This window comes from Octopus bimaculoides, chromosome 1, assembly GCF_001194135.2.
Source record: "Octopus bimaculoides isolate UCB-OBI-ISO-001 chromosome 1, ASM119413v2, whole genome shotgun sequence".
Classification (NCBI taxonomy): Eukaryota; Metazoa; Mollusca; class Cephalopoda; order Octopoda; family Octopodidae; genus Octopus; species Octopus bimaculoides.
Window position 1 is genome coordinate 125,898,689 of NC_068981.1, and position 27,536 is coordinate 125,926,224.

General features: G+C 33.4%; 1 protein-coding gene across 11 annotated transcripts in view; it reads left to right on the forward strand.

The window, feature by feature from the left end:
* The window catches only part of LOC106878725 (potassium channel subfamily T member 2), a 747,999-nt gene that overhangs the window by 644,594 nt on the left and 75,869 nt on the right, over nt 1-27,536 (forward strand). For all 11 annotated transcript variants that reach the window (XM_052970033.1, XM_052970046.1, XM_052970049.1 and 8 more), the window contains 12 exons: nt 3,857-3,951; nt 7,291-7,474; nt 7,876-8,040; nt 13,085-13,221; nt 13,710-13,773; nt 14,060-14,168; nt 15,045-15,153; nt 15,683-15,832; nt 16,732-16,973; nt 18,912-19,182; nt 20,396-20,501; nt 20,786-20,958. In XM_052970033.1, coding sequence (XP_052825993.1) covers nt 3,857-3,951; nt 7,291-7,474; nt 7,876-8,040; nt 13,085-13,221; nt 13,710-13,773; nt 14,060-14,168; nt 15,045-15,153; nt 15,683-15,832; nt 16,732-16,973; nt 18,912-19,182; nt 20,396-20,501; nt 20,786-20,958 — 1,805 coding nt within the window. The remainder of the gene's footprint in view (nt 1-3,856; nt 3,952-7,290; nt 7,475-7,875; nt 8,041-13,084; nt 13,222-13,709; nt 13,774-14,059; nt 14,169-15,044; nt 15,154-15,682; nt 15,833-16,731; nt 16,974-18,911; nt 19,183-20,395; nt 20,502-20,785; nt 20,959-27,536) is intronic.

Sequence of the window (27,536 nt, forward strand, 5' to 3'; positions counted from 1 at the left end):
TATATATATATATATATATATATATATATATATATATATATATATGAAACAAGTGGTTCTCCATCATTCTGTTGGGTCATCCCATAAGTAATACAGTTTTTTTTATAATTCTTTTATTTTTCAAAATTAAGATAAACGAAGTTCTTTTTCAATCTAAAACACACTCTCCTTCATTTTCTACAATACTCTTCCATCTATCTGGTCCTGTCTTCCAAAATTCACTTGTCTGTGATGAAAAATACTCCTCCAGTATTGTTCTAACCTTGTCTACAGAATTCATATTTTTTCCATCCAAATGATTTTGAAGACTGGAATAAATGATAATCAGGTGGGCAATGTCTGATGAATATGGTGGGTGGGGCATCGTTTCCCATCCAAACAGCCCCAGTCTTTGGAATGTCATCCTCACTGTATGTGGATGAGCATTATCCTGATGGAAGAACACCTTTCATCTTGAAACCAAAAATGGTTGTTCTTCTAGTGCTGACTTAAGCTACTCAAGCTGCTCGCAGTAGATATTTGTTATCATTTGGTTTGGGTTTAAAAGTTCAAAGTGGACTAAACCTTTCATATCCCACTAAACAGATAACAAGACCTTACGTAGGTGACGACCGCCTTAAGCCTGGGGTGCTGGTGTTTCTACTTTCCCTACCTACTGTCTTCAGTGCAGACATTTTGATAGAGAACCCATTTCTCGTCACCAGTCACTAATTGGTCCAAAAGAGGTTCATTCATGAGACATGACAGCAAAGAAGAGCACACATTTACTCTCTGCATGCGATTAGACTCAGAAAGTTTGTGAGGAACACATTGACCCAATTTGCTAACTCTTCCAATGGCACGCAGGTGTCAATGAATGGTTGAATGACCAAATTCAAGCTTCTCTGCTAGTTTTTCAACAGTGACAATGGGATTTTGTTCCACCAGGTTTTGCAAGATATCCTCATTGAGCCCTACAGATCTTCCAGGACATGGCTCATCTTCTAGGCTGTAGTTTCCAATACTGAATTTCTAGAACTACTGCTGACACTGACTTACCCTTATTGTCTGATCCCCATATATTGCATTAATATTCTTTGCACTTTCCATCGCATTGTTGCCTTTTATGAACTTATAAGTAAAATATGCCAAATATGCTCCTTTGTCACTTCCATTATAGCTTTAAAATATAACTGTTAAAATCAGACTGCACTCTTCAAAACTTGCACTAAGAATGAGTTGATTTTTTATTTCCAACAAGGGTACAACATAGAAGGGGACAACACAATCTGATTTGGGGTCAGATGAAAGAATGGCTATAAACATAAATATGAGATTAAAAATTCACAAAATATGAAAATATAAGGAAATCGAATGATAGGACAGACCAGAGGACATTATGGATGGAGTAGGGGGGGATTTAATTCGGACCCCACGATCCCCACCTCGCCACTGATACCTGGGATACGTCCTGAGTCACATTCACAAGGTTACATTCACACGCAACATCTGTGCTACACTCTTCCATTGATTTTCGAACATTTTCACAGTCAGGCATTTTCACTCTAGATCTATTTTCCTTTTAAGGTGGAGGTGAAATAATTCACCAATTCAGGGCCAGAGATGAAGGTGCTTGACTTTTACCCTTTCAGCCTTGTCTTCCAACTTCTACTACAATAAGAAAACAATTCTTAACATTTTTCGATATGAAATCAGGCAGGTCCATTACTATAGACTTAGTCGATAGCTGGACTCTTCTTGCACTTGACAACAGTTGTTCAGCATAAACCCACATGCCTGACACTTCTGAACACTGAACAATAGCATGCAGGACGGTTTCCTTATCCCACTCACATCTTGGACAGGTCGAAGGGCCATGGCCACCATCCCTTGTGAGCTTGTCCCGAACAAGTAATGCTCCTCAGTAACATTGCTATGCCAGAGACTTCTGAAAGTTGTCCAGGGTCTTCGGCCTGAATGTACATTGGAACAGACTGGCCAGCTGGTTATCATCAAGACAGAGGGTTTCCCCTAAGGTATTGTCACATTCCACCTCTAGAAGCCCTCTGTAAAATAATGTGGTGGAAACTCCACCACAGGCATTGCCCAAGTGACAGAATAGCAGGAGAGCCTTGCGACACTCCACAAACCATGTACCTAACTTCAATCTTCGATAGAACCAGGTTTCCTTTCCACCGAAACTATTGAACTTGGGAAACATCTGTTTTGCCAATGGAGACCACACCTGTTCACCATCCAGGTAGAGCTACAGATGCTTCAACCTCAGCAATGTCTGCGCATCAACAGCCAAGGCATCCCTAGCCTACCCTTTAACGGTTGTTGGCAGCAAATAGAGCATCTCACAAGTAGTTTCAAGCCCTTCCACAAGAAGTGGAAGAGCTGTCTTTCCAGCTTGATCAACTATGTATCAGGGCAAGGAACGACAGTTAGGCTGTAGGTGATGACCGATGCGATGAACACATTGGCTACCTCCACCCTCCCTTTCAGGGATAGACACTGCCAAGACCAGGTCTTGACCATATATATATATATATATATAATTTGTTTATTCATAACCACACATGCAGGAGAGGTCTGTCTCTCTACATTTTCCACCAAGCAATAGTATGGATTAAAGCTTTTACAGAGTCAATTATTGTGTATAGAATAATATGAACAATGAAAAATCGCTATAATTTTTTCCTCGCACATTTTTCTTGACTGAAGTGTAATTATTCTACATCCATTTCATTAATGTATATCACTGACATTTCTTTTAGCTATGACAAAATGAAAGGATGAGTCAATTTTAATAACAGTTGTGAAATACCAAAGTAGATGCTTTAATGTATTCAGTCTGTTTTGAGCAAACTTGATTAATTCAAAATAATATTTTATAAAGAATATTTCTGTATTGTTATGGAACAAATACAAGACTAACAAACAGCTGTGAAGTGATATATTATTACCTAATCCTACATAGATTTATAAATGTAAGCAGGAAATGTACATGTGAGATAAATTTTTTCAAATTGCTTAGCAAGCTCTCTCTAGAAGTTGTTGATAGCTTCTGCTACCTGGGTGACTTAATTAGCAATAGAAATGGTTGTTCGAAAAGCATAGTTACTAAGTTAAGAATGATATGCTCAATACATGCTGTACAGGATGTGGGTCTTTTATTAAAACTGAATTCAAAAGTTTTTCTCATGACTCAAGCTTCATGCTTGCACGTGTGTGTGTGTGTGTGTCTCTGTGTGTGTGTTTCTGTGTGTGTGCATGCGCGTGTGTGTGTGTGTACACAGACACACATTTTTATGTTTGATGATGATAATGAACTGGAAGAATGAATACTAAACACCAGAAATGTAGAGGAAAAATTCTTTTCAGTAGGAGTTTTGTTACTTCTCTAGTATTTCTCTCATCAGTATTAATAGCATAATGTCATTTGTATTATGAATTCTGATTGGAAAAATGCAGATCACTGTCAGCAGGAAACCTTTGGTATCAGAGAAGTAACAAAAATGCAATAAAATGTGTGGATACACGCACACAATATGTATGTATAAAGAGGGAATAGTGGTTCAGAGAGATGGAAGTGGGGTTAAATATATATATAGAGAAAGATGTTTAATCAGTGATTGGTCTACTAGAAACTACATATTTTATTCACTGGTATTTATTTATGTATGTATGTATGAGTGTTGTGTTTGTATATCTATGTATACATTTTGGTGCAATGCATCATATGACAATCAAAAATGAATATCCATTTGTTTTTTTAGTTCCTTTAATTATTCAGCAGTTATCTAAAATAAAAGATATAGTTTAATATATTATTACATTTTTCTTTTACCTGTTTTTTTTTTCCTTTAAATAGAATGATCTCCACCGTGTAATGCAGAAATCTCAATCAGCTCTCGGACAGCAGTTAATGATCTTATGTGCTACATTCTTTTGTTTGGTATTTACAAGGTTTGTATACATGCAATTCATTTATCATGTCTTTGTTTGAGCATTTGAACCATACCAATTTATTGTTTATTATCGTCAGTATTGCAAACATGTCTGGGAAAAGCTCTTTAAGTAGTTCTTATTCAAGTAATAATTTTGTAGCAGAGCTGGTAGAACAACACACTAGATTTCTGTGGTATTTCTTTGCATCTTTTATATTTTGAGTCCTTGTCTTACCAATGTTGATTTTTTTACTCATCAATAAAATAGGTATCAGTCATGTTCTGCCTTGAGCCAAATTTTCGTAATCACTATCATCATCATTTAATGTCTATATTCTATGCTGGGATGGGTTGAGTGGTTTGACAGGATCCAATGGACCCAAGCATCATGCTCCAATGCTTCTATGACTGGATGCTCCTTCTAATTTCAACCATTTCTTTACATATATTGCATGCTTTTTTTTTAATGCCACCAGCACTAGTGAAGTTGCCATGCAGTTTGCAAGACTACAAACCCCAAGGGGGCAGCTTTGTGCTAGGAGATGAAAGAAGGGGCTAGAGCAGAACAGGTTTCTTACTGTAGTGGAGCTATATGACTACACACATTTTGGAAGAAAGGATGGGAGTAATTGAAAAGTTTATCTATTTAGTTATGGATCATTACATTCTGAGTTGAATTCCTGCCAAAGTCAATTTTGCCTTCTATTCTGTTGGAAATAATAAAATGAGTACCAGTTAAATACTTGGTTTGATTAAGTTGACTTTGACCTTTTAATATCCTTTTATTCTTTTTCCCCTAGATTCAAAATATCTCATTATATTTAAGCCCCAGCATGGCCACTAGTTTGAAGAGATCTGAAATGTTTGAGTCTTACATCTGTTTGGTCAGCTAGCCTTAGAATATGGTACCTCAAATAATCTTTATCTTTCTAATTGAAGGACATAAACATAACACTAGATAAAAAGAAAAGAAATTGTAGTTATGTTAGTTTAGATAGTTGCTTTGCATAAATTTTGCAGAGTCTCTTGTGAAACACTTAGCTGTATTTTTTTACATCTCTTTGTACACGTTGCTGTGAACTCCAAATGTCAATACTGATGTAATAGTTTGGCTTTCTCAATAAGCAAAGAAAAAAATGTAGCAAAGGAAAAATGCCGTTTTTGCTCTTTAGTGAATATCATAGACCAGAAAGCAACTATACCTGATTCATTTATGTAACTAAATTACAACACAAGAAAAAAATAATCAACCTATAAGTTTATGACATTTTAATATTATCATCATCTTTATTGTTTTACATCCACTTTCCATGGCTTGGCTGGGTCATTATGGTCAGAGTCAGCTTGTATTTAGAGACATTGCTCACATTGCAGGACCAGAAGACCTCATATTATACATGTTTCATTTTTGGCTTTCTTTCTATGGCTAGATGCTTCTCCTAATACCAACCACTTTAAAGAGGGTGATGGATGCTTTTTGCATGCATCAGCATTAGAGAGGTAGCCATGTACTCAACACCACTAAATGAATCTCACAACCTCATGCCTCTGCTCACTCACTAGTTTCTTTACAGAATGAGAAGCATAAGTGATAGAAGCATGAAAGATAGAGATGAGAAGGGTGTGTGATATGAAGTGTAGCAATAGGAGTGCTCCATATTTAGAAATAGGTATTTTTATCATAGGCAGTGCAGTGTGACTGAGCTGGCAGAGGAATGACAGAATCTACATGACTCAAAATTAGAGCAATGAGAGAAGTCTAAGATGTGTGAGAGAAAAGTAACAAGAATGCTGGCAGTCAAAGTGACATGGGATGATAAAGGAGAATAGGATGTAAGTTGGATGTACTGCACACTAGCAGTCCAATGTAGTCCCTTATACCTAGGCTACACGATGGATCAGAGGAGGGTAGCAGCAGTGGATATTAAAAATAAGTAGGTCTTGTACCAGTGAATAAGCACAAAGGAGTTTTGGGGACAGAGTCAACAGAGGAAATCCACTGCTATCTTCAGTTTCACCAGAAGTATAGTCCAATGGAAAGTGAGAAGCAGAGGGTGCAAGTGAGAGATAAACAATAGGCATGGATGAAAGAATACAACATATGGTGAATAGAAGATGAGTAATAAAGGCATGGGGGAGAGAATGCAAGGAGTAATGAACAGAAGAGATTCACTGCCATTCTTTGTCATACTTGAAGCCAAGTAGAGTGAAAGGAGGAGGGAGTGACTGAGATTAGCAATAGAAGCGTAGGTGTAGGAAGCAAGAGGGATAAAGGAATGGGTGAAAGAGAGACAGGTGACAGTGGTATGGGAAATTAACAGATGAGTGATGGGGATATATGATGTGGGGGTGAGTGTCAAGGTGTGGTTTACAATATTCCAATAAAAATTAGAATAACTGTTTTACATTTTCAAAATAATTTGTTTGTACTATTTACAGTAGTTTAAAGTTATTTGAAGAAGGAAAATAAAGATAATTGAATTTCTAACTGAGATGTCATGAGTTCATATCTGCTTCTGCAATTAATTTTTTTGTTGGCTAAATATTTAATTCTACCAAAAATTAGTCCAGTTATAGTTGATTCTACATTTTCACCTAACTATAGAAAACTAAGTGTTGATTTCTTGAGTACCTCTTACGGTAGTGTTCCTCTCTAGCTCACTATGCTTAACTTAAAATAGGTACTACGTCAATGTACATCTCACCATTGCATATTTTTACATCAATTACAAGTTTTCCATTTGTTTGCAACACTGTGTTGTAACCTTCCCTTTATATATTAAATATAAACCCAGTAATTGGTTGGAATCCTCCCATAGGGTTTTTCAGAAAGAATACCTCTTTCCAGCCACAATTATATCTATGACATATCAATAACAGCATCTCACCTACTCCACTGGAGTTATGGGATCAGTTAGTAAATCACTTTGTTATGACCACTGTATATTGTAACGTAATATTCATCAAAGCACTAAAATTATGTTATGTGTATTATAACAAAATAAAGAATAAAAAGTTTTGAATGGTACAACAATGCACTATAATACAAAAAAATGGAATATCTAAGAATATCTGAAGAAGGAATTGTATTCTGAAATATCATTGGACTATAGATAACTAAATTACAACAGGTATATAGTCTATTTTTTATATTATAGTGCATTGTTGTACCATTCAAAACTTTTTATTCTTTACAAACAATACACAATGCTTCAAGCGAACTACAATACTCTTATAACAAAATACATTATATATCACTTGTAATAACATGTATTTAACAATTTAAATTTAATTTCATAGTGTGTATATATATATATATATATATATATATATATTTATATATTTTTTTTTTTTGCAGTGCATGTGGAATACAACACCTACAACGAGGTGGTGTTAAACAATTAGATCTCTTCCAAGCCTTTTGGTTTGTTATAGTTACTTTCTCAACAGTTGGATATGGAGATATCAGCCCAGATATCTGGCCTAGTCAACTATTTGTTATTATAATGATTTGTACAACACTGATTGTACTTCCTAGACAAGTAAGATATTATCATTTCAAATTTTATGTTAATGCTAATTAATATTTTGGAGATTTATTGTTGTGCAAACATTTTCTGGAATTTCTTTCTTTTAATGCATATTAAACAACTCGTATCTAAGTAATTTCTTTAAATCTTAATTGTAATTTATTTTCGTAGGCTTATAATATATATCTATATATATATCAATGAATTAACCTGACTCTTTGAAAACCAGCTATTTATCTGTAACATTTAAGCTTCTTTTATTATTATTGTCATCTGCAGCAGCGTTGATGATGATACACAATTTGTTCATTGTATGTTGTTAGTACAGAAATAATATTCTCATCAGTGTATTTCTAGATATTTCTACAAAATTGAAATTTGATTAATTGATTTATAAATTCTTTATTTTTCAGTTTGAACAGCTCGCTTATACATGGATAGAAAGACAAAAACAGGGTGGGACATACAGTAGTCATCGGGCACAAACAGAAAAACATGTGGTTGTTTGTACAACAACTTTACAGGCAGATACTGTTTTAGATTTTCTAAATGAATTCTATGCACATCCTAAACTTCAGGTACAAACAATACCGTATATTTTATATATATATATGTGATATACTTTCATTAGTCTTCTGTGTAGTATGTGATCAATTTATAAAATTAAATTCCATGCACAAGTTTGTTTATGAATGAGCATCATCATCATCATCATCATCATCGTCGTCGTCATCATCATCATCATCATCATCATCATCATCATCATCATCGTCGTCGTCATCATCATCGTCATCATCATCATCATCATCATCATCACTTAATGTCTGCCTTTCATGCTGGCAAGGGTGGGACAGTTTGATAAGAAGCCTGCACCAGACTTCTGTAACTCTTTTGGCAGGATTTTTTTACAGCTGGATGCCCTTCCTAATACCAACCACTCAGCAGAATGAACTTAGTACTTTTTATGTGGCTCAAGCACAGGCGAGGTCAGTTTTGGCAAGGTTTTTACAGCTGGATGCCCTTCCGAACACCAACCACTTCAGTGTAGATTGAGTGCTTTTAATAGCACCTGCACTGACAGGGTCACCAAGTACTTGCAAGACAAAAGAAAACTCTTTTGAGACGGGAGGGGGCATTGGAGGAGGTGATCTTGGGTTGGATGATGAAAGTTTACAGTGTGACAGAGAGACAGAAACAAGTGTCTTGCTGTAGAGGAGGTACAAAGTTACCCAGCCGGAGAGAGAGAGAGAGAGAGAGAAAGATGAGGAATGAAGAGAGAAACAAGTGTGCTGCTACAAAGGAAATGCATAGTTACCCAACCTGAGAGAAGTGCAGGAAAAGGAGAGAGAGAGAGTGGGAGACAACAGATGGCAGACAACAAGATGGTGGCAAAGTGCCAGACATACTCACAAGGGATGAGGATCAGAATATAAATGGGATGGTTGAGTAAAGGAAGAGAGAGATATAGATGATGGCAAGTGCCTTGAGGTTCAAACTCCATGATATAAATAGCAGGATATTATGAAGAAAGCATGATTAAAGAATGTGGAGTGGGGTAGTGAGTGGTGAAAACCTGGATGTATATAAAGTCAGGGGAAGGGGCTACTGGATAGCAATGATACAGAGGAACAGGGCCCGTGAGGACAGGATTGGGGAGTGGGAGCTAAGCATAGTGTATGAAGGAGGAAAGGTGAGGAATGGAAGAGATGTGGAGATTTAGATTGGTTTGTTGGGGTAGGGTGTGTGAAACATTTTTATTGTTATGTATGGGTGGAACATATAGGTTGTGGGCTCACAGATAACAATGATACAGTGAGACAGGGTGTGAGTGGAACACACAGGCTGGAAGCTAGCGGAGAGCAATGATACAGTGACACAGGGCCAAGAGGACAGAATTGGAGAGCTGGAGGTAAGGCTAGTGCATGAAGTGGAAATGTGAGGAAGCAAAGAGATGTTGTTTGATTTGTTGTGGTAGTGTGTGTGAGAAATTTTCTTGTTAAGTGTGGGTGGGACACACAGCACTTCTAAAACTCAGTTTTGCTGATATGGGCAGGTCTTCTCAAGAACTTCATATCACTAGACATCTCAGTCCATTGTCATTTCCTCCATGAGGCCCAACATCCTTAGATCAGTCCTTACTGCTTCATCCTACAACTTCCTGGGTCTCCCTCTTCTGTGGGTACCATCTACTTTCAGTGATCAGCACTTCTTTATGCAGCTGTCCTCATTTATATGCATCACCAAACCAATGTAGTTTTCTCTCTTGCATGCTACATTTGATTCCTCTTATGCCCAACTTTTTTCTCAATACATTTGCACTTTGTCATACATGTGCATTGATGTTGCACATCCAACAGAATATACTACCTTCATTTCTCTCCAGTCGACGCATGTCTTCTGCATTCAGAGCCCATATCTCATTACCATGGAGTATAGCCGTTTGCATATAGTCTACCTTTCACTCAGAGAGAGTCCTTTTGTTGCCAACAGAGGTAACAACTCTCTGAACTTCCGCCACACAATTCTTATTCAAGAAACAATGCTTTCAGAACATCTTCCACTATTGCTAATTTGGTCACCTTGGTAACAGAAACTATCTACAAACTCAACAGAGCCTCCTGGGCATTTGAGAGAATCTAAGTCCCATGTGCTCTTAGTGCTTATTGTTCCTGCACATCTGCCACATACAAAGACGACATTATCTGTTAATCTACCTATGGTCCCATTGCACCTCTTGTGTGTCCATAGTTTACACTGGGTGCAGTGAATGGAAGTTCTTCCAACTCCTTTCCTACATATAGACTAGGGCCATTTACCTGATGGAAAGAGAAAAGTATATGAGTGTATGTTTGTTGGAAGTTGAATATCCACCTTTTGTAACCTTATGTGTCTAACTTGACAATATTTTAGGACAGACTAAAATCTCGAGATTCAATCTAATCAACTACAGCTAATATTAAGTACTCTCTTCTTCTCTCATAAGTACAACACATATACATACTATACATGTACATACTATGCTTGACAAGGAATGAGTCTGTGTTACAATGAATATTCTTTTCATGTAGAAATCAAAATAAAAAGAGAAGAGAATAAGAATACACATTCAGAAATATAATGAGATTAGAGTTCGGAATAAAACAAAAAATAGTATATTCCTGATAAAAGCAAATATTTCAAAAATTCCATGCAAAAATACTGTTGTCAGCATGTATTTGAAAAACATATTATATTACATTATCTTATTTTGAGGATTATATTATGATTTGCAAATATGAGAATTCACTAAAAAAAAGAGAGAAAATTATAGAGAATCTATAATAGAGAAAAAAATCAATTTTTTAGTACAATGATAAATTTCTAAATATAAATTTTATAAGCATTGATTTTTGGCATTGGCACTAGGCTATACATTTTGGGGGAAAACATGTGGTCTATTGGAATGGACCAGAATTTGATTGGCACGTATTTCATAGATGCTAGGATTGAAACTAGTTTATGAGCATGATTTGAACTTGGAACCTAAGGGGATGCAATTATAAGATATTTTGTCCATTGTTCTACCATTTTTTGCTATCACTTTGTAAAGTGGTCAGTGTTAGGAAGGGTATCCAGCCATAGAAACTATGCCAAAGCAGACACTGGAGCTTGGTGTAGTCCCCTGGTTTACAACTCCTGTCATACCATCCAAACCATAGCAGTATGGAAAACAGACACTAAATGATGATGGTGATGATGATGATCTTGATCTCCTCTATATTTCATGAATATCAATATTTCCAAGTTTCCTGGAATCCATTAGTTATTATTCTATATATTACTAATTATGAAAAACAGTGTGTCACTCTCTTTAAAATGATATAAGCTTCTCTTTGATAATTTACTGTTAAGATTCATTGTTTTCAATTACTACTTTAACTAGTTCTTATTAACTAATTAAAAGGTTTTTCCCTAAAATTAAATATTCATGTTTTCATACTCATCTCTCTGTATTAACTACTCTATGACTCTTTGACATTAGTTAATACAACTTCATCTTCTCTTCCAATTGCTCCATATTAAATACTTTGGTCAGTTTTTCATTTGTAGAATTATATCTCTTGTGAATTAACTTCATGCTATTTTTTCTCTTCAACTACTTAACCTCCCAATATACAAGAGTTGGAAATGGTTAATAGACACTGACTCTTCTTCATCAAAGTGATGAATGAAATAAATCTGGAATAGAGTTCAAGAAACTGGCTAAAAGTACATTTTTTTTTCTTTATAACTTTAGAGCTTTTGAAATTTTTCTCATTGTGAAATGAAATAGAGAGTTTTGAAATATTGTAAATAAATGGATTTTCTTTGAGAGTATTCCTGTAGCAAGTGCCTTAAATGGAGGAGTAGCTGGTGTAAAGAGCACTCATTATATAAAGGCATCATCTGATGCACACATGCGTGCACGTGCGCACACACACACTCACATGTATATATACAGCAGGCATATACCTAGATGCAGACATCAGTTTATAGTTAAGACATTTACTTCACAAACACATGGTTTCAAGTTCAGTCTTACTGTGCCTTGTAAGTGGATTTGGTAGATGGAAACTGAAAGGAGCCTGTTGTGTATGTGTGTGTGTACATATGTTTGTGTCATGACATTGCTACTAATTGTAAGCAAATGCTATATAAGTCGAGTCATTTATTTGCATTCTTCTCTGAAAACATACCCAACTCATGCAATGTTTGAAGAACTAGAGGAAATAATATTTTGCTTGGAAACAAGTGAAGATTGACTAGAAAAGCATCTGGCCAAAGAAAATCCACCCTATTGAATTTTGTCTGACCTGTACAAGGATGGAAAAATGAATGTTAAAATTATGCTAATGATAATGATATATATTAAATTTATATGCACATAATAAAGAATATATAACAAACAGGTTTCTAAGTTTTCCTGGGGCATATATAAATCTAATGAATTCTTCTAAACAGCTACTTTTGATTTAAGTTTCTGTAAAATATATTGATTCCCATCCAATTTTGTTGATTATCAGAGGCAGAGTTAATTATTTACCTAGTTTTAAATAGATATCACAAAGTTGTACAATTCATTGTAATCATTGTAAAACTGATAAACCATCTTGGTGACATAAAATTTTGTTCCTCATCTTCAAGTATAGCTTGGAAAATTAAGTTGCCTTAGGTAGTGATATTCTTGTGTTTTAATAGGTTTTGGAAACATAAAAATAATATCGCAAATAAATTTTTTCATTGTTGTTTTTTAGTCAAGTGCTTGAAACAGTAAATTTGAACACAGTCATTTAAATATTTTATACAATGGCTACAGGGAATTAAATATAAATGTGATTTTAAGCTACATTAAAAAAGACAATAATAAGTCAGATAATATTTATTTGCAAAAATGTCTCTGAGAATTGAAAAATTTTATTTTATAATGAACATAAAATCTACATTTTTCATTATTTTTCTTTTCTTTTTTTTCTTTCTATATCTGTTTTTTTTTTTTGTTTGAAAAATTAATTCTAAAAATGTTATACCTAAAAATTGCATAAAGATTCAACAAACTTTATTTCTCCCATTCATTAAGAAATGAAATATTTTATATTTTCTCAGGATTACTTTGTAGTGCTATTATCACCATGTGAATTAGACCCAACAATGAAGATGCTGTTACAAGTACCTTTATGGGCACAAAGAGTCATCTACATCCAGGGATCAGCTTTAAAAGATTCTGATCTTGCTAGGTGCAGGTGTGTTGTTTTCTTTCTTTCTTTCTCCATAAATTAATATATGCACTTAAAACAACTTGAGATTAGAATACCAATATAACATTTATATGTATACAAATGTAAAATAGAATCAGGTGTAATATTTTATCTCAGAGAAACCACTCAGAGAAATTTATGTGTTAAAAACACTGGGTTTCACTCTGAACACTGGTTGATCACCAGGCATAATGTTTTGGCCTAGTTTATTCTTCTTAGTGACAAATATCAACAATATTCTGAGTTAAGCTGAAAAATACCTGCTCTGATATAGAAACGTGTAAACAAAGCATTTACTGATTTGTGTGAAAGCTAGCCAAGTTGGAATTAAATTAATATACACACTTAAAACAGCCTTAGGTTAAAATACTGGTCTGTATACATTTATCATGAGAGAGAGAGAGAGAGAGAGAGAGAGAGATAGAGAGAGAGATCACTGTTTTTGAATAAACAACTTTTATATTTTCATTCAGAATGCAAGATGCTGAGGCCTGTATGATATTGGCTGCACGGAACTATGCAGATAAAAATGCTGCTGTAAGTTTTTTTTTTCTTTTTCAATGTTAACATAAAATTAACATTACTCTAGATATTTGACACTGTTTATTTCACTCGATATTAAAATTCTTTTATATTTAGCCATTTAAAAAAAAATAAACTTTCATTTTTATTTACATGGAATTATAATTTGATAATGTTAAGCTTGATTACCAGAGTTTAAAGCAAACGCGTTTCTTTTATAAAATACTTATATTTTGGGGAATTTTCATATGAAATATTTTGTACTACACTTTTCTTATTAGTTTTGTTCCTTTTTATTCAGGATCAACACACAATTCTTAGATCATGGGCAGTTAAAGATTTTGCACCATTATGTCCTTTATATGTCCAGATTTTCCGACCTGAAAATAAATTCCATGTTAAATTTGCCGGTAAGTAGCTTTTACTTCATCACTGCTAAATAAACTTGTATTTTTATATGAAGCATGTATCTTCAGTTGAAGTGCTTTTGACTTTCCTCTCTCTTTTATCATTTCAAATACAAACCCACTTCTTTGTTGAGATCAGATTTCATTGTTTTGCTCTACAATTTTTTGAAATCATATTTACTCTGCATGAGATAGGTTTTGCCATAGCATTTACAGACCGACCAGATTAGTGAACTCAGTATAGTTGGCATCAGTTTCAATTTCTCTTCAAAAAGGCAAGCAGTGTGGAATGAGTTACAGTTTGAGAAATTAAGGGTTGAGTATTTAGTACAGCTTTAGTGGGTAGAGACATAAAATGAATAATAATGCATCAGGTAGGATTTGAGCAGAGGTGATGCACAGTTTACTACTTCAGAAGAACAAGATTCATTGTAGTATTGGCAGAAGATACAGAGAAGGTATGATATGTCAGTGAGATGGTGCTTATAGTCTGTTGGTGAGTGAAGTTTATCAATCAGTCAGATAAAATCAGGATTGTCTAAGCAATACTCTAGTATGATGCACTGCTGTGCCTTGTTTAAAGTCAGTAACAATTCAAAGTTAACATATTTTATTGCCTAAAGAAGTTTAGTTGTTGCATACAATTATGACCTTGTTATAGATGTGTATTGATTAGAAAACATTTTCAGAGATTGTGAGGTTTAGTATTTTAAAGTTTGTGATTACTGTAACTATGTATTGTTATGAGTTGAGAGGAATTAGGTTTATGTGCTCTCTATATGTAATAACTGTGTCTTGTTTTCAATTTACTAACTGACTATATATTTTTTATAACTAAAATAAAAAAGATGTCACTAAATGTTCAATTTACCATTTCAGAACACATTGTTTGTGAAGACGAATTCAAATATGCTCTTCTTGCCAATAACTGCCTTTGTCCAGGGACATCAACATTTGTGACCCTCTTATTACATACATCTCGAGGATTGTAAGAAATGTTTTTATTTACTATACCAATTTCTGTTTATTTTAAATTTGATAACTTTGTAATGAATTCCACATAAAATTACACTGATTGCCAGCTTTTATCTCACAGAGATTTACTATGTAAATTGTTTAAGTTGTGTATCTTCTCCCTCTGTCTCTCTTGTACCAACATTAAAATCTTGGTGGTACACTTCACCTACCTATTATGAAGATGAACCATTGTAATTTATTCTCCTTTGATTCAGTGCTGTTCTGACGTAGCAAATTAAAACAAGAGCAAATTCTGCTTGTGATTTCTTTCTTTATATCATATATCAATTGCCCTTGACACTATATAATTTTGCTAAGAATAACAAAGTTGCCTTTTGTTAATGACATGTTGTGCAAAGCAATAAATAAGAATTGTCTGGCTTTCTGTTAATTTACTGAATCAATTATTCTTAATATATTTTCAGTATTTCTATCACTTTTCTTTTATTAGTTTTCATCTTAATGTTATTTTAGCTTATAAATATTTTTATATATTTCAGAGAAGGACAAACTTCAAATGCTGATTGGCATCGTCTTTATGGTAGGGGATCAGGAAATGAAATATATCATATAAAACTTGGGGACAGCAAATTCTTTGGAGAATATGAAGGCAAAAGTTTCACTTTTGCTTCCTTCCATGCTCATCGAAAGTAAGTGTGTTATAGTATTTTGTCTAAAATCATCATGTGACTTTTTTCTATGCAGAACTTAATATTTTTGTTGTGCACTTTACAAATAGCTTAAATCCTTAGAATTGGAATTTCACTGAAGATTTTAGATTAAGATGAAATTTCTCAAGCCAAATGTGAAATAAAATTAGAAATATATTAGTACATGCATAAATGTAAAAATTAAGAAATTAAACAAAAATCGTCACCCATAGAGAAAGCATTCTCTTTAAGTATCTTGTTGAAAGCAGAATGTTCTAAAGTATAGTTTCAGTAATTTTTCAAATGATGTGGTCTTTAATCTTCTATGAAGTGATAATTTTACTGATATAAGATTTTCTAAGTTTTGTGTTGTGATAAGAAATAGTATATGGTATTGTTTAGAAGTTATTAGTGTGTTGCTTATGAAGGTTTTTCTTCAGTTTTAATATCTATAAAAGAATATATTTTAGATATTGATTTACCAAGGGAAAACTAATTGAAAATTAACACAATCAATATGAATATATTATAGATACTTGAAGAAACAAAGTCAGTATAATTCAAACTTCCAAAGCTCTTCACTCAGCCATTCAAACTTCAGTGAAAAAAAATTCCTGTGCATTCAAGTTTTAAATGCTAATAATGCATTCCCCATTTTAATATACTTTGTACTCTTTTGCCTTAATCATTTTTTTCTATAAGAGCATAGTATGAAGAAGAAAGATAGAATGTGAAGACTTTCCAGATACAACATATCTCAGCTTGTCTAACTTAAAACAGGTGCAAACATTGGTTGACAAAGAAAGTATTTGATTCAGATTGTGTGTATATTTATACACTCTACATATATTATGATGTCAGTATATTAAGAATTATTTGTCTATGTTCTTTCATAATAGATACGGAGTAAGTCTTGTTGGAATTCAGCAGGATATTCATAACTCAACCATCCAATTAAATCCAGGACCAAGACATATCATGAGAAGTTCTGACATTTGTTTCTACATGAATATTACAAAAGAAGAAAATTCTGCTTTTATTCTTGCACATCCAAATCAAGAGGATCCAAAAGGAGATAAAGCTCGTCTCCCTCAAGGGGCAGAACAGGCTTCCAGAGTGGCGAGTATGATTGCAAGTGTAGGTTAGTATATATTTTATCTTTTTCTCTCTGCTATACAATCACACATCAATACAAACACATTTGTGGTTTTGTTTAAATTTGCACTTCTCTGAAAATCTCTGAGCGACAAGTGTTGATGTTGTTGATATTTCCTCAGTCAACTAATTGTCAACTGAGTCTGCAAATTTGAAGCTATTTGAAATAAAAGACCCCTTATTGGAAAAGCTGGTATGGGCTAGCAGTAAGAAGGACATCTAGCTGTAAAACAATGCCTCAATTATATATTCATTTATCTCATACTAGCATGGAAAAACAGACATTATATATACACATGTATATATTTAACATCTGTTTTTCCTTGCTAGCATGGGTTAAATAAATATACGACTGAGAAATTGTTTTACAGCCAGATATATATATATGGACCGATCGATCAATCGATCAATCTTTGTGAAGGCTCTCTGGCCACTGTTTGCATTTTCTAAAGAGTATTTGCCTGATTTTCTAAGCTGTCTTCACAGTTATCTTGCATTCACAAATTCCTTTATTTATGGAGAATACTGATACATGTGGCACTTATAAGTTTGTTTACAATGTGTGTGTGTGTGTGTGTGTGTGTGTGTGTGTGTGTGTGTAGATACAGATTGATTGATTACCAACATTAGAACATTACTTCTGTAACTTAGGTATTTTAGTTATGTAACAACTCGCTGCAGTTTTCAAGATATAATATAAATGTTTTGTTTTTACTTCGTAATTGACTTATTTGCTACAGGAAATTCCTCTATTTAAAAAGAATTTTTCCAACAGAAACATATGCATGCAATCATGGAAGAATAAATGTAAATGTTTTTTTTTATAAATTTGACTGGGTTGTTAATAAGTTTTCTTTCTTCCAGAGTCAGTAAACTACTTCTAAATAATATCAAGGAATTGTTCTATCCTGCTGAATCCTTTTTTGCCTGCCATAGGCATACTGTCACAGTTGCATACATATACACATGCATACACACACATGTATATACACACATAAGCATACACACATGCACACACATACACTCACAGTAAGAATTTCTTTTATAATAGAATAAAGAGAAAGTAGCTTTTCGACTTTGGCAATACTTATTAATGCTAATTTTTCCACTTCTTCTAATCAGCTGATAAATATTGCAAATATGGAAGTGTTCCACAAGATCTTTAACAACAATAACTTGTTTCATTTTCTACTTTTTACTTTTAGTATTCCTTAGAATATGTAAATACAAAGTATCTACAAGCTGTTTTATATTACAGAAAAGACTAAATTCTGTACAGAATATAAATAAGACAAAAAAAATTAGAGACATCGAGTCAGGTTCAAACCTGTTGTTATATTGACCGTTAAAGAATTAGATTTTTCTAGGCTTTCTTAAATTAAGCAGATGCAGGCATAGCTGTGTGGTAAGAAGTTTGCTTCCTAACCACATGGTTTTGGGTTTACTCCCACCACATAGCACTTTGGGGGCAAGTGTCTTCTAATATAGCCCCAGGCTGACCAAAGCTATGTGTGTGTGTGTGTGTGTACGCCCCCTCCCCCTGCTTGATTACTAGTGTTGTTTTGTTTGCATTCCCATTACCTAGCAGTTCAGCAAAAGAGACTGATAGTGCCAGACTTAATATATAAATACTGGGATTGATTTATATGGCTAAAACCCTTCAAGGGCCATTCCAGCATGGTTGTAGTTCAAAGACTTAAACAAGTACAAAATAAAGGTTATGTTATCTATCATCCCAAACTTTTCAGTTATAGAAGTGCTTAAATTCTTCAAAGTTACTTGAAAGTAGATATGCTTCTGTTACTATGTACATTTATATGTCTTATGTGCCAAATCTTTATCCTCAGCTGCCAGTCATTTCTAATTATCATTGCTTTTCTTAAATGAGACAATGGTTTAAAATAATTTTTTCTTACATATTTAGGTACTGTTGCATTAGAACTACAACATACAAAAGTCAACTCTCCAAGGTCCTGTTTAAACCGACAAGACAGTAAACGATCACCATTAGACTTACCAAAAGAATTAAATATCCAAAGTCTTCAAAAACGGCCAAGCATTGCTCCAGTTCCTGCCGTGCTTGATTCCATCAATATTCATCTAAGGATGGGGGACTCCGACACTGATTCAGAAGAAACAGATTATTCAGAAAGTGAACAGACAGATGGTAACTGGAGTAATAGTATACACTTAGAGTAAGTAATATGTTAAATTAATGTGAATGAAATTCATATACATATATATAAAGAACAAATATCAACAAAAAACATTTTCAATAATTACCTTAGGAGATGCAGCAAATGTCTACTTTCTATGAAAGTAAAATAAGCATGTGTGATATCTTTTACCTGTCCAAGATCATTAGGAATGCTAGAGTGGCTCAAAATGAAATATAAAATAGTATCACAGACTGAATTTACTAAGGACAATGTCTTGACACAACATACATCTCAGATATGTTTAACAGTTTCAAATAAAATACACAAAATTACTGTTTTAACTAAAATCGTAAAATCATTTTATATATAATCAAATTGTGCGCAGGAGTGGCTGTGTGGTAAGTAGCTTGCTTACCAACCAGATGGTTCCGGGTTCATTCCCATTGCATGACATCTTGGGCAAGTGTCTTCTACTATAGCCTCAGGCCGACCAAAGCCTTGTGAGTGGATTTGGTAGACGGAAACTGAAAGAAGCCTGTCATATATATGTATATATATATATATATATATATGTATGTATGTATGTGTGTGTATATGTTTGTGTGTCTGTGTTTCCCCCCCCCCCAACATCGCTTGACAACCGATGGTGGTGTGTTTATGTCCCTGTAACTTAGCGGTTCAGCAAAACAGACCGATAAAATAAGTACTAGGCTTACAAAGAATAAGTCCTGGGGTCGATTTGCTTGACTAAAGGCGGTGCTCTAGCATGGCCGCAGTCAAATGACTGAAACAAGTAAAAGAGTAAAAGAGAGGATTTCAAAATTTAATGACTAGAGCATTCAGACTCCTTACTTAACTACCATGAAATGCAAAACAGTTTTCATCAAACTTTTGTTCTTCATTATTTTTGGGGTCACTAAAATAACTACCTGTCAAGTACTGGTGTTGATATAATTGACTTCCCCTTCCCCTTAAAAACTGCTGGTCCTCTACGAAAATTTAAAACCATTATTTTGTCAAATTTGATATATAATTTTGAAGTAGCATTTTCAACAGAAAATGAATTTTCCTCTCTTTATATTCCATAATCATTTGTATAATCAGATGTTACTTTCTAATTCTAAACTATATTATACATAAATACATACAGTTTTATAAAGTTAAATAGATTATAAAAATAATACTCATCAGCTATTAAATTATAGATTCTTAAAAAATATATTTTAAAATTATCTATTTTACTCTTCAGTTACATTCGAGGATTCCCTCCAGTTACACCATATATTGGTACAAGTCCCACTTTATGTCACCTTCTAAGAGAAAAACGGCCACTTTGTTGTTTGCAGTTAGCTACGGTAATATCAAATTTTAATGATTCATGTTCACTTATTTAATTTGTTTTTATTTAACATATTTTTGGATATTCCCAAATTAATAAGATAATTTACTAAAAAAAGTGTCAATTTCAGCTAAGTTTATCCTAAATGTTTACATATTTCTTTAATGGATTGTTCGTTTTTCATTACTATTATCCCACAATTTATGACTATTAAAAAATACCTTTTTAAATTCATGTTTAATATCATAAATTGCCTAAAATTCTTTAACTATTATTTTAATATAATTTTATTTAATATAGACATGTGAGCATTGTAGTTATAACAATGCAAAAGATTACAACTGGCCAAATCGTGCAATTATTATAGCTGCTGATAATGCTAGTAATGGTTTGTACAACTTTATTGTGCCTCTCCGATCTCATGCTCGTCCTAAACACACTCTCAACCCAATAGTATTGCTTTTGGAAAAAAAGTAAGTATTCATAATTTTTTAATGTTTTTGTAACATAAATAGAAATGTATAAAATCTGTTACAATTTTTTTCCTTAATTGTCAAGAGGGATATTAAAACAGTGAATATAATAATTTCATTATATACAGTGTTAAAGTGGTACAAGATAATCTTTTTGTTTGATGAATAATTGATTTTTATTTTGCTTCATTATTTAAAACAGGGGTGTCAAATATACAACCTGCAGGCTTGATCAGGCCTGTAGCAATGTTTAGTTTGGTCCTTAGTTCAATTTCATTAAAAAAATTACCCTAAATTGTCTTCATTTTAAAATATTCTGTAAAATATTATAATACTGGTTTTGACTTGTCAAATCAGTGCATCTTAAAATATCTTTCATAATCTCCACTAATAAAATGAAACTCATAAAATCATATGTTAAATGGTGTGTCATATTACCCCTTCACTTTGTCTATACTTATTTTAATTTCAAATTTATGTACATTTTTATATAGTGATATGAGCTGTATTAAAAGGTTTTATAATGAAATGATGCAAGCTTTCTTACGAGCATTGATTTTTTTTTCAGGAACTGTATACATCCATTTCAATAATTTCTTTCTTGATTTCCACTTTACTTAGTAGGACTGTATATATTTTTACATACTGTGTGGATTAGTTTTTCCCACACATCTGTGTGCATAATTTTGCTAACACTTCATATTCTTTCCTTTCTTTATTATCAATAAAGTTGTTATAATTTATGTTGAAACCTTTATCCATTTTCTTTGCCCTAATTGTCCCTGTCCAACCCACAAGATCTACAATCCAGCCCAAAAAGCTAATCAAATTTGACACCTCTGGTTTAAATATGCATTTCAAGTTGAAAAATATGCTGAAAATTATATGTTGGTTAATATTGGAATTATGTATTTTAAAAACTGCCTCAAAGCATAAAGACAAGAAAGAAAACATTTATCATAAATGGTAAGACACCTAATTAGTTTCTCTTGCATAGTAACTTGTATTTCTTATATAATAAAAATTGATATACAGCTTGTGCAGGTGGCACATAAAAGACACCATTTCGAGCGTGGCCGTTTTCGTGCGGGTGACACGTAAAAGCACCCACTACACTCTCTGAGTGGTTGGTGTTAGGAAGGGCATCCAGTTGTAGAAACTCTGCCAAATTAGATTGGAGCCTGGTGTTGCCATCCAGTTTCACCAGTCCTCAGTCAAATCGTCCAACCCATGCTAGCATGGAAGGCGGACGTTAAACGATGATGATGATGATGATGATGTTTCACATTTTTCATATAAATTATGAGTAAATTTTTTTTTTTCTGTTAGAAAAAATTTCCTGTAATTATTCTTTGATTAGACGTTCTAAATAAACAATCACACAATATTTTTTTCCGTGCAGACATTTCTCTGTTTAAGATATCATAAATATATAAGATTGCTTGTATGTTGACAAACTTAAACTTTCCATATATATCATATATAGTGTATGGCTCCAGTGTTTTAACATACTTTTCTTTTTTCAATATAAACCCTTTCAAAATTAACGCTGATAAACAACATGTTTTATAATGCCAACATAACAGTGATACTAATATATAAACATTTTTATTGATATTAGAATCTAGAATTTCATGTAAATAATAAACAAAAATGTTGTCCATTAAAAATCTATTTTAACTGAAATCACATGTAATACAGCAGAACCTAATATTAGTTTTTCATCTGTTTTTCCTAATTTGATATAGAATCTACTACAGGGAAATGTCAGGATCATTTGTATATCAGTTGTAAGTCAGAGATTATTGTTTTGTTTTTTTTGCCACCAAACTCTGATCAATGGCAAATTACCAAGAGTGGTCCACATTTTCACTGTTTTTATTGTTACCAAACTCTCACAAACTCCAAATGAAACCCAAACATAATCCTTAAAGATCTAATTTTTCATCCTTCTTACTCCTACCCAATAATTCTTAGCATGTCTGCTGTGAGCTGGTTTAATCTGGGGAAAAAAAAGATGAATTGTTGCATGACTTTCATTCTTGAATAAAACTTCACTTTTTAAAAGTCTTATTGAGAAATTTCTAAAACTCTGCATTCCCAACAAAACTATATAACTTGCAATCAAATTGACATCTCTTTCCCTCTCTCTTCTCACTCTAAGATGAAGGATAGGAGCCTGAAACTTTGGAGTCTTCACTCCTTGTGTTTCTTATTAAACTATTCCCTACATTCTCCAATATCATAATGATTATTTTTACATTAGCACAAAGCTATATTTTTGTATGAAAATGAATGTGGTTGCAGTCATTTGAATTACTTCAGTACATTATTGGTACTTATTTTATCTCTTGAAGGGTTAAACAATAAAGTTGACTATGTCAGTAATAGTAATAGCAATGATTTCTGAAACAGATACAAGACTACATATATTGGAGGTGCATACAATCAGTTATATTTACCCCAATATTGACCACAGTATGATGAAAGATAAATTTGATCCAGATAATATTTTCATTAAGAGAGTAAAGGTAGTAAATATCTATAGGCATTTAATATACTGGTCTGATGATAGGATAAATGCTTGAAATTTTGACTTAGAGTAAAGCTGGTTGATTCAACTCCAAAGGCACAAGGCTTGTAATTTTGGAGGTAAGTTTACCTCTGTGAAATTTTAAAATCAGAAGGTAAAAACCCAGATGAAACACCAATAAACATGTTAATGATTCTGCCAGCTCACCACTGTAATAATGATAATAATAATAATGGCATAAGGCCAACAATTTTAGGGGAGGGGGTAAGTCAATTACATCAACCTCAGTGCTGAACTTGTGCTTATTTTATTGACCTTAAAAAAGATGAAAGACAAAGTTGACCTTGGGAACTTTTGAACACAGAATGTAAAGACCAGGAAGAAAAGCTGCTAAGCATTGTGTTTTGTCTTGTGTAGTAACTAATCTACTAGCTCACTACCTTGATTATGATGATGATGATGATAACATTTATGATGATAATAATTCTTTCTGCTGTAGAGACAAGGACTCAAAAATTTGTGGGGAAGGGACTAGTCAATTACATCAACTCCAGTGTTTCACTGGTACTTAATTTATTGACCCTAAAGGGATGAAAGGTAAAGTCAACCTCAGCAGAATTTGAACTCAGAAAGTACCAACAGACAAAATATCACTAAGCATTTCGCCTACTATGCTATAATAATCCTTTCTGCTATAGGCACAAGGCCTGAAATATTGGAAGCGGGTGACTAGTTGATTACATCAAACTCAGTGCTCAGCTGGGACTTGTTTTATCAACTGCAAAAGGATGAAAGGCAAAGTGAACCTCAGCAGAATTTGAACTCAGAATGTAATGCCAGAAAAAATGCTGTTAGGCATTTTGTCTGGAATGCTAATGATTCTTCCAGCTCACCAGCTTTAAGAAATAATGATTACAAATTTTCACACAATGCCAGCAATTTTAGAGGAGGAGTAAGTTGATTACATTGATCCCATTGTTGTTCAACCGATACTCTATTTTATTGGCCCCCAAAAAGATGAAAGGCAAAAGTTGAACTCAGAACATAAAGAGCAGTATCTTTTATTTCAAACATGTTATGTTACTTGTTTGAAAAGTAGTAGGAATCAGCATAAACATATCCATTTTTATCTCTTTTTCAATCCTTCATCCCTAAATTCATGTATACAGTTTATAAACACCTATCCCAATTCTATGTGCAATCCATGCATTTTGTATGGACAACTCTTCCAATTTTATGAGCCAAGCAAATTTCCATACAGTGTTAACAGAATCTATCTGATTAATAGGGATGAGGAAGGGCCTCATCTCTATTAATTATAAATAATGAATAAATCATACACCTGTTAAAAATTATCTTGTATATCTTCTTTATCAAAATAAATCAGATAATGAAGGGGGCAGCTGTAATAATCACAAAGGAATGTCAAATCAACAATGGGCTCTCAATTTAGTCATTTGATATTTCTTTTATCTCTTGATTGTTTCAATCATTTGAATGCAGCTATGCTGAGGCACCACATTGAATGGTTATTACTTGGACAGATCAACCCTCAGACTTATGTTTTGAAGCCTAGCACTTATTCTATCAGTCTCTTTTGGCTGAACTGCTAAGTTATGCCAGAAATAGCAACTAAATTACCCACAGTTTACACCTTATCATCTTTAATAAGGAAAGTCATGTTAGACTATGTAGTCCTAGATCATTTTTCATGTGACATGCCTACAAGTGTTGGCAATCATGGATCTTGAAGCCATCCATCTTGACACGCAACATTGTATGGTATTTAGCTAATCTTTCTGTAGCCAGCTAGTGTCTGCCATGGTTTCTTCTTTTAGTTTTTCAGTGTCTTGGGTACTTGGTGACGACCAGAAAAGACCCAGATACCTTTAAAAATAGATGGGAAGATTATGGTTGGAATGCCTCTGATCATAGTTGACCTGCCACTAAACAGCAACAACAAAGGAAAGTGTATAATTCCTCAAAATTCAAATGTACACTAAGGTAAAACAAACATACAGAAATAAAATAGAAGAAAATATCTCAATTTTAGATATAATCAACATCAAAAGAAGCACCAAAAGAAATAAAGTATCCAAAATGAAGAAAAAAAACTAAGATAAAATGCTTGCTAAATCAAAGATTTTATCCATAAAAGTGGAAAAGACTTCTTTGAACAAGACAAACAATTCATCACTCTAACCAATAATTTACAAGAACTATATAAAACAAAATCAAGTACCAATGTCACAACAATACCAAGTAAAGCAGATTCTTTTGAGTGGAGTGTCAACAGCAAATGGATTGCCATGGATTGATTTTGCCAGTGTTTTCTATTTGTGAATTCAGGAAACATTATCCTGAGTAAGGCAGCAACATTAACAAGTCAAATATGTCATGAAATGGAAAACAATTTTGTAAAAGGAAATTATAAAAACCATCCTATCTCTGTTAAAGAAATACATACAAATGAGATTCATTTCCTCCACCCCCTTTTTTTTCTTTTTTTTTTTTTTTTCACTAAAACTTTTAACCAAAATACAAAATTAGAATGGATAAGAATGCTGTTATTTTGGGATAACAATAAATCATATCCTGCTTATCAAGTTGTATGTTGCAGAGCGGATAAAAGCTGGAAACCTTGGTATATAGATTTAGTAGGGAAATAGATGTGTCAAGATGACTATCCAGACAAAAAGAAAAGCAAAAACTAACTGGAGCCACTAATAATATATTAGATAAAGAAACAGATAAGAGAATAAGATTAAACACAGACATACTCAAGGTATATTTTAGATACATTAGATTCATACTTGAAGAAAAGTTAAATGTGAAAAAGGATGTAATGGTACTGTGTCCTCTACATAATCTAAGAAAGACTAGTTAGGAAAATAATGACTGCATTTAGAATATGGCACCCAAAAGCCAACACTGAAAGATTGTATATATCATGAATACTGAGATGTAGAGGTCTTCTGCAACTAGAAAATTATTTTGAAATATCTTTTGCTGGATTGTAAGGTATAAGACAGCTTTTGAAGGATGAAAAACAACTGGAACTAGCAAAAACATAAAAACTAAATGGAAATAGAATTGCAAACTGGCCAACAGTGTTGAATAATAAGAAAACTGAGCACAGAACTCGAGTTGAGACTAAAAACTTTTTGATTGCCATCCCATATTACCAAAAACTTTTAAAGCAGGATACAAAGAGAAATTACATATAAGTAATTATATTTTTTAAAGCTGACTAGTGTTAGCTTTCATAATGAATATATATACCATGGCACTCCGTCAGTTACAATGACAAGGGTTCCAGTTGAACCGATCAATGGAACAGCCTGCTTGTGAAATTAATGTGCAAGTGGTTGAGCACTCCACAGACATGAATACCCTTAACGCAGTTCTCGGGTAGATTCAATGTGACAAAGTGTGACAAGGCTGGCCCTTTGAAAATACAGGTACAATAGAAACAGGAAGAAAGAGGGAGAGAAAGTTGTAGTGAAAGAGTACAGCAGGGTTTGCCACCCCCCTCCCCCTGCCAGAGCCTTGTGGAGCTTTAGGTGTTTTTGCTCAATAAACATTCACAGCACCTGGTCTGGAAATCAAAACCGTGATCCTATGACTGTGAGTCCACTGCCCTAACCACTGCGCCATTGTGCCTCCACTATATATATATAAACATGAGAATTAACAAGTTCACACACCAGTAATTATTAGTATTATAGAATAACCAAAAAAATGATGGGGTGCAAACTTCATACCACAAACAGTTCAGAAAATAGCAAAGTGTCCATACTGTCAGATGTTACAATTGACTCAAACAGAAATATTAAAGAAAATCGCTACACATTCTTGTCAAAATCATCAGAAAAGGAAATATGTTGTAATATATCATTTTCAGCAGATATATATCTCTGAAAGAAATGCAGAAATTATCCAAATGGAAATAACTAGATTGTTGTTATCGCAAATAAAAAGAAAAACCCTTAATAAATGCCTTGAGTATGATAAAAATAAATTTAGACTAATATATAACTAAAAC